Below are 8,175 nucleotides of genomic sequence, written 5' to 3' on the forward strand. Positions count from 1 at the left end.
TGAAAATACGGAAACTAAGCAAAAGACGTCGAACACAGTGTTTCTTGAAGACACGTCACACGAGACGAAGCAAAAACGAACACAGACATCAAACGAAACACTGTCCCCTACTTTACACACTTCAAAGCGCACACGATATAACACTGCAATGACGACTTCTACTCCGACGAAAGAACGAACCAAACGACAATTGACATTCTCCATCGATTGACACTATCGTCGCTACTGATGCTACTACCAACAAATCGTTTGAGTTAACTATTCAACGTCAAATGCAAACGTTGGAAGGTCTTGAAAAGTTTCAAACATTTTGGTCCGGTACGCAACAATATATGAAAGCTATCCTGAGTGGTAAGAAAGAGAACGACATAGACTACGTATATGGTGTGTATTTCGACAACGATGGAGTGATGCTCGGTGATAAGCGTTTTGACGTGGATGAACAGAATAATATAATCATAGATGGTATACGATTCAAAGCAACACAAGAATTGTATAAATTGATTTTCATAAAATGTCCAAAGAGCGAATTATATACCGAAGAAGATAAACAACGATACAAAAAGATATGGGAAATAACACATGCTCATAGAAAACATCACAACAGGCTTGGTGCAATACTGGGTAACAAAGGATACAAATACAGATACATAATTGCACCTTTATATCCAAGTGCACCAATATCCAGTGTGCGTACTAAGCAGAGAAAAGGTATACCGCGTAATATGACGTTAAGTGATAGTAAGATTGAGTACTCGCACTGGGACGATCCCAATGAATTCATCGACCGTCTGTGGTTGCTAGACGCTTCCCGTCAAGCGGGCAATAATGACGACGATGAAATCCTGTCGATCATCGAAGAACTCCGCGAAGCGGGATTCATTATAAATTAAATAGCGCGTCGGCGTTAGAGTCAGTCAGTCGTGTGCGCGTCATCATGCCAATCAACAAATTTGGGATATCGCTTGGAACACATAGAGCGTCAATGTATTATTTGAGAAAGAAACAATACTGCGAAATGACGTGCGTAATACCGCTTTCTGCTTTGTCGGTTCCGGCTACAATGCAAGGTCGCGCAAGATACTGCATGTAGCGCAACCCGATATCGACACTGACGCCGCCAACAAACGATACGTAGATATGTGTGTCACGAATGTGAATGAATGGCAAGAGACACGTGAGAGAAAAATTATCGCATTGCAACAGGATGTGCAAGCGTTGCGCGACGCTATAAAACAAATTCAGCGTACACTTCAATATCTATCAAACCAAAATAAAACGACTGACACAGTAGACATATAGTAAGACAGCTATGGCGACGAATCATGTCACAATCAAAAAACAACGTCTTGTAGAAGAATTGCATGCTCCGGCAAGAAGAAATTTTCCCCGTAGACGCGTTATCGTACGCGGATACGATGATTTCTGGCAAGCGGATGTGGTAAAGATGCATTCGCGCTTCAACACAGGCTACCACTACATACTTACGGTTATCGATGTGCTGAGCAAGTACGCGTGGGTTATACCGCTTAAGAGTAAGAGTGGATGCAAAGTCGCTAAAAGTTTTGCAGGAATATTTCAGGATACCAAACGATGTCCAAATAATTTGCAAACCGACTGTGGAAAGAAATTCTACAATATAGATGTACAAACACTGATGAAAAAGCATAACATTAATCATTATTCCACATATTCCGCTATGAAGGCTTCAATTGTAGAACGATTCAACCGTACGTTGAAGAACGACATGTGGAAACAATTTACACTTAACGGAACCTACAAATGGATCGACATATTACCGCGTCTTCTTATGGAGTACAACGCGAAAAAACATCGAACTATCGGTATGCGACCTATCGATGTTACCCCAGCAATCGCCGAGAAGCTCTTAACCACGGTGTACAGCAATGTCAAGATCACAAGGCCAGCACGATTCAAAGTGTGTGATCCGGTACGTGTGAGCAAATTTATAAAACAGTATCTGATAAAGGATATACGCCAAATTGGACGATCGAAGTATTTAAAATCAGTAAAATACAAACGACCTATCCTGTGACGTATCTGCTTGAGGATTAACGCGAACAATCTGTTGCTGGAGGATTCTACGAATACGAACTGCATCGCGTTGCACATCCAGACGTTTATCTCGTGGAAAAAGTATCACGCAAGAAAGGTGACAAGGTGTATGTGAAGTGGCTAGGATTAGACAAGTCATACAACTCTTGGATAGATAAAACTAATGTCTTGTAAACACACTATATACAAAATTTATATACAACATATATACATAATTATTATTACACATATTAAATGACAATATACATATAATCTATATTATACACGGTTTTCTTGTGGTATTTTGTAATGTCCCCATGGTAACGTTTCGGTAGAATCGGGTACCATATACCGTTTGTCGTCTTACGGACTTAGAGCAAGTTTCGATTCGGACACAGTGTATACTTCGTGTAACTTTGATCGTATACACGACTGTCGACAAATCTTTTCGATTTTATCATTCAAACATTGTTTGTAATCGTCAAACGTTAATGTTCTCGCTACGACGCTACTCTTTATACCTTTGGCCTTTTTTGTGTCTTTCTTTCCATCTACCTTTAATGCATACATTTTTGCTCTAAGTCCGACGAATTCAGTCATTATCATTCCATTATTTTCATCCTTCATCAATCCTGGAATCTTTTTGTTGACGCGTGGCATACCGTACACGTTATCAGTCGGATAATCACTTGTGTCGAATCGAACGATGTCACGTTTTATGATATCATACACGTTCTCGCATTCGATGAAATAAATGAAACTGTCTGTGTCGGTGTACATAATTTTACATTTTTCTTGATACAGAGGTACCATGTAATTGTGGTGAAATTCATACAAACACGTCTTGGATATATCTAATCTACACATTTTTACGTAGATCGGTTTGTTGAATTTCACTTCAAGTTTACGCAATTCAATCGCAATAAAATGTTCAGAAAAGACGCTTCGACTATAAAAATTTGGTCGAGAGATCAGTACTTCCGCACCGTATCTTCCATCCCACTTTGTTACAAGTTTTACGTCTACATGACTTCGCACATTTTCCATAGTTTTACCAAAGACTGCGTTATTCATCAGTTTGTACAAATTTTTCTCAAAGTCGTTGGTAGGGAGCGTTCGAAATTGTGTGTTTAATTCGATGTAACTGCGGAGCCACAGAGATTGCGCAAATTGTAATATGCGGTTGATCTTTGTAATACAAAGACCGTGTCGCACACATTGTTGCAGAGCGCGATAATGAATAATATAACGCGATTTATCGTGTAGTGTTGCAAGCAGCTTCTTCTGTCGCTTGCCAGGCAGCTTATCGCGCGTCGGGCAGAACGGTAGGTCAGCGTGCGCGTCATGCAGTTTGCGAGGATACTCGAGATCAACTTCAAAGATGTAACCAATGTCTGAGGTTGCTGTCACAGACATCACGTCGACACTCCAGATGTTGTCTACCCATTGGAATGCGGCATACGGTAATGGCTGACAGATTGCCCAGCCGTACAAGTTATTTATATCAAAGTACATGAGATACGACGTTGGTTTTGATGAATCGTATGTCTGCATGTACTTGTTATTTGCGTGCGCATATCTTGTGCTGCACTGGCTAAGATCACCACGTATACTGTGTTTGATAAACATAACCATATCAACATCTGTGAGCAAGTCAAACGTTATACCTGTGTGTTTCAGCATAGCGTCCCACGTATAACCGGGTAGAGTATAATAATGCGCGGGATCTAATCCGTAACTTCGAATACAACTTTCTCGAAAATTCTCAAATATATCAGCTAATAATAATACATCAATCTTCAAATATAAATCGCTGTATTCAGTTAACGTACTAATAGAAAATCGCTGCCAGATGTTTACAAAGTGTGCATATTCACTCTCGGATATCGTTTCACCAGTCAGAGAACTGTAAAATGACTTGCGCGGTGGTAAACGCTGCTCTTGCAACTTGTCGACACAGTCTATGTATTCGTATGGAAAGACCCATTTACGCGTTAATAATTCAAAGTTTTCGACGGATAAATTTCTGAATTCTGATTGTACAATTTTCAACTTGTCTTTATGAAGAAACGATGCTAGTTTATCGAGACTAGCGCTGAGAAATTTGTACGAATCAATGAATCGCAACTCTATATTGTGACTTTTTTGAGTGTTTTTTCCCGGTTGCGCCACGTTCTTGGAAAAGGATATATATCTCTCCTTGTTACTAGGGAGAACAGTGACATTTCCTTTGAATGCAGTCGCAACCTCTTTAATAATAAAGTGCGCATCGTAACCGGATAAATTGTGAAAAATTATTGGGATACAGTGTGAATCTTTATAAGTTGCAGTTGGAGTGTGCGGGACCTCTGTATCGACCGGTTGTATGACAATGATCGCGAACTTTTATCATCTGTTGCGAATGGTTTCTCGCACACGTGACAGTGACTCGCGTTACGATAAACTGATTTTTGTTCTTCTGTTAACATCTCCATGGGCACATTGATAGATAAAATTGTTTTTACTCGATTAGCCAATTCTTTGAGTTCATCGACGAACCATGCGATGCAATCTTCGCCGCGACGATACCGATAAGAAGAGAAAGAGTCGTTGTATGAGCAGCAAACATAATATTCTATGCTAAACGCCGTGTGATGTTGATACGCATAAGATGGTTGCTGCGTTTTTCCATCAGTTTTGTGTAATACGCTCTCAAGATCAGTGTATACTACGAATGAGAGGCGTTCCTTTCTACTGTGGTTGTTAAAACTGAGCCATTTGTTATCCTCCGCTGGTAACCGGATCGCGCAATTGTTTAATTTTCCGCAATCTATGTTGTGAACATTCAATTTGTCCAGAGAATGGAAATAATGTAAACATCTGCAAATATATATTATTTTTTCATATTGTCACAAATTCTATATATATAACGCAAAAGCATTTCACACATCTTATATACATATATAACGCAAAAGCATACCTGTCACAAATTCATTTCTTTCCATTGTGTTTGCATACTTGTGCGCTCACGAGTCGAGACAGATTCTTTATACACGCAAAGTGTCCACGATCAACGTCTCGTGAATCCGAAACATAGAGCAAGTTTACGTGTTTCTCTTTCTTTTGCTCTGTAAGTCGTATTGGAAGGATGACAAGTTTGTTCTTCTTCTTCTTATTTCTCTTCAATTCCATGTTGTACACATTGACGGAGATGTCGTTGAGCCGTTCAAATTTTGATATTTGGTGTATACTCATTGGAAACTCAATGTCCTGTAGATTTAGCACTGTTGTATAGTGGGGATACGATGATGTGCGATGTTCATTTTCTTCGGTTGGATAAAGAGCGGCGACCACCGACCATGTAAAGCATGCATTATTTTTAGATAATACGTTAATTACCGCTCTCTTATACTTCACTTCTGATGGCAAAGTTATACGACATCCTGCGCGCAATGGATTATACTTGTTCACGTTTACAGTTAAATTCTGTATACGTGACAAGGCCCACCCACTATCGAGGTTCTTAGAATTCATCTAAAGACGCTAACGTGGGTTCGATGATGTATCGTACCACTCGTCTAAATTAGTTGTACAAAAAATTTCCGAATTTCTGGTAGTTATACTTTTATTGGCCCGTTTATTTCCCGATACAAATTCGCCATTGAACGTTGTATTGATTTTCAGATTATTGTGTTTCTCAATGGCATTTTGCACTTTTTCCAACACCGTGCTTCTCGCGTGTTCGAGAAAATGGCGTGGTTCAACGTGATGTTCGTTGATGATACCCGTCATTAGTCTACTCTCAAAAGCGGTGTCTATCTCTCGCCATGTAAGTCCATGTCCGGTGCCACTATATGCAAACTCGACGAAGTGAATTTTTTAATCCTTTGAGTCGGACAATTCTATTGACCAGCGATTGTCTGACTTCTACAGACAGTCGCGGACGTTTGTTCCGACTATGTTCTTCCAATAATTCGAGACATTCTTTACAACGCTGCCCCCACGCGACAAACTCTTCTCGCGAGTTCAAACAAGTCGACTGTTCCAATACATTGCGCTCTATGTGCGCGATTGTTTCCATTTTTTCACTCTTATAACACTTTGGTTTCGAGACACACAGCAATTGATTGCTCCAACCGTTTTCTGATGAAATACTAATTATATGCATCGGGTTTCGCCTTTTTATAGTGCATTTTTGCTGATGCTGCATATTTGTTGAAATTGTAGCTTTACATACTAAACTATACACACATCTTTGTTTAATAGAAAATGACATCTGATACACGAAAGAAAGTGCCACGTTTGCAAACTTTGAATATGTGATAAAATCGATGACATCTGATATCCGACAGAAGTGCAGTGTTGCAGAATTTATGAGTCATATGTAAAAATTGTGTAATTGTTATTTTCTACGACGCAGTTAGCAATTTGTGCTGACACCAGCATTTATTTGTTTACTTTAATATATAATAGGATTATGTTACGTTACTTCGTGATCAAGTTGATGAAATCTGATATCCGATAAAAAATGCATATTTTGCAGAATTTATGAGTCATTTCTCCATCATTTTTTCTAATACGCAATTAGCAAGTTTTTGCTGTTATTAGCAGTTTTTTAGTTGCAACACTACATAGTTGCTGTAATTTATTCTGTGGAAATATATTGTAACGGTTTGACTTTTTTGGTCGACACTTACTCCGTTCTCGTTTTAATTAAATTTATTATTCAGCTGCGGAATAGCTTGTCGGGATCACGGTAAAGTCAAATAGAGTAAACTCGGTTAGGTTTCAAACAAAACAAAAAAAAAAAGAATTTATTAAAAGAAAAGTAAGAAAGTATTTTCACAGTAAATTCCACAATATTACTTCTTGTAAAAATGAGTTTTAGAAAAACTCATGATTTACGCAACGAAAAGAAAAGTGAGTAGCAACGATACTTTGTACAACAAAAGTGAGTTTCAGAAAAGTGAGTTTTGGATAATATTTACACAACGGATAAGTCGCTTTCTTACGTAAATGGATCTTTGCTGGTCGGCCGGCCCTTTTCGCTGGGCGCAGCTCAGCGCAGGTGTTTGCTTGTTCTCCTGGAACGGATCTAGCGGAAAACCGGTTTACCCGGCGGAGAATACGAGATTCCCCTAGAGTGGATCTATCGGAAAGCCGGTTTGCCCGGCAGAGAATACGAGATTCCCCTGGAGCGGAGCGGAAGGAAGGCCGGTTTACCCGGCGAAGAATACAAGATTCCCCGGAAGAGAATGCCGGTTTGCCCGGCGGAGAATACGAGATTCCCCTGGAGCGGAGCGGAACGGATGCCGGTTTACCCGGCGGAGAATCTACGATTCCCCGGAGCGGAGCGGAGAGGATGCCGGTTTACTCGGCGGAGAGAATAAGAGACTTATTCTCCCGAAGAGGATCGAATCTCAGAGTCGCCGTCGGTTTGCCCGACCGAGATGGAACTTCCCTAGGTGCTTCTTTCTAGATTCGGAGATCAGGCGGATCTGATCTCCTCGCTTTTGGGCCCGGCTTTTATACTCGCAGTTTTCCGCGGGCGGAGTTGACAAAATGCGCGGAAAACAATTATTTGTTTGTTACGCTGGTCGTTTCGTGGCGCGGCGGGGCGCGCGGTGCGGGCGCGGTATCAGCTGGCGTTTGTGGGCGCAGAAAGCGCGCGGTGCGGGCGGTACGCCGTCAGCGTGTATCTAATACACGCTGCAGTTTTATAACGTTTATTTGGCACTATGCGCCGTTATTTGGGCCGGGACGGATGGTCGGTCCCGGCCGTACCGATTTGCATCGTTACAATATAATGCATGTAAATCATATATGTCATAAATAAAACTTCAAACAAGTGAATATTACGTCTATGTTATTTCTTGCTAATACAATTGCAATTACTTCGTGCTAAAATAAAAAAATGCAATTCTTGCTAAAAATTGCAACTTTACGCGTCCCTGCGTATAATGTTACATACCGCGGCACATATCGAAAGACATATGTGCACCAATACATAGTTGCTGTTTGTTTATATATATAACAACATATATTTCTTGGAGTCGCCATAGTGTTGCGCAACATTAAAAAAAATGCTACTTTGCGCTAAAAGTAAAACTGCAACTGTGCACGTTCTCGCTAAAAAACGTG

The 8,175-nt window shown here is 40.3% G+C and overlaps 1 protein-coding gene across 1 annotated transcript; it reads right to left on the bottom strand.

The window, feature by feature from the left end:
- Nucleotides 1-2,418: 2,418 nt before the first annotated feature.
- On the bottom strand, nt 2,419-5,826 carry LOC109861944. The gene is made up of 2 exons (XM_020441799.1): nt 5,606-5,826; nt 2,419-4,150 (listed from the first exon to the last, which is right to left on the bottom strand). Exons 1-2 carry the CDS (start codon nt 5,824-5,826, stop codon nt 2,419-2,421), a joined length of 1,953 nt encoding a protein of 650 aa, XP_020297388.1.
- Nucleotides 5,827-8,175: the final 2,349 nt, after the last annotated feature.

The sequence above is a fragment of the Pseudomyrmex gracilis genome, unplaced genomic scaffold (genome assembly GCF_002006095.1).
Source record: "Pseudomyrmex gracilis isolate BER0280 unplaced genomic scaffold, ASM200609v1 scaffold_1181, whole genome shotgun sequence".
Taxonomy (NCBI): domain Eukaryota; kingdom Metazoa; phylum Arthropoda; class Insecta; order Hymenoptera; family Formicidae; genus Pseudomyrmex; species Pseudomyrmex gracilis.

Excerpts from the sequence above, each read along its gene's own strand:
- LOC109861944 (XM_020441799.1), bottom strand. The coding sequence starts at position 5,826 with ATGACGGGTATCATCAACGAACATCACGTTGAACCACGCCATTTTCTC. Across the intron at positions 4,151-5,605 it reads ACAACTAATTTAGACGAGTG|CGCTAGTCTCGATAAACTAG; the intron begins GTACGATACATC and ends CAAATTTCTCAG.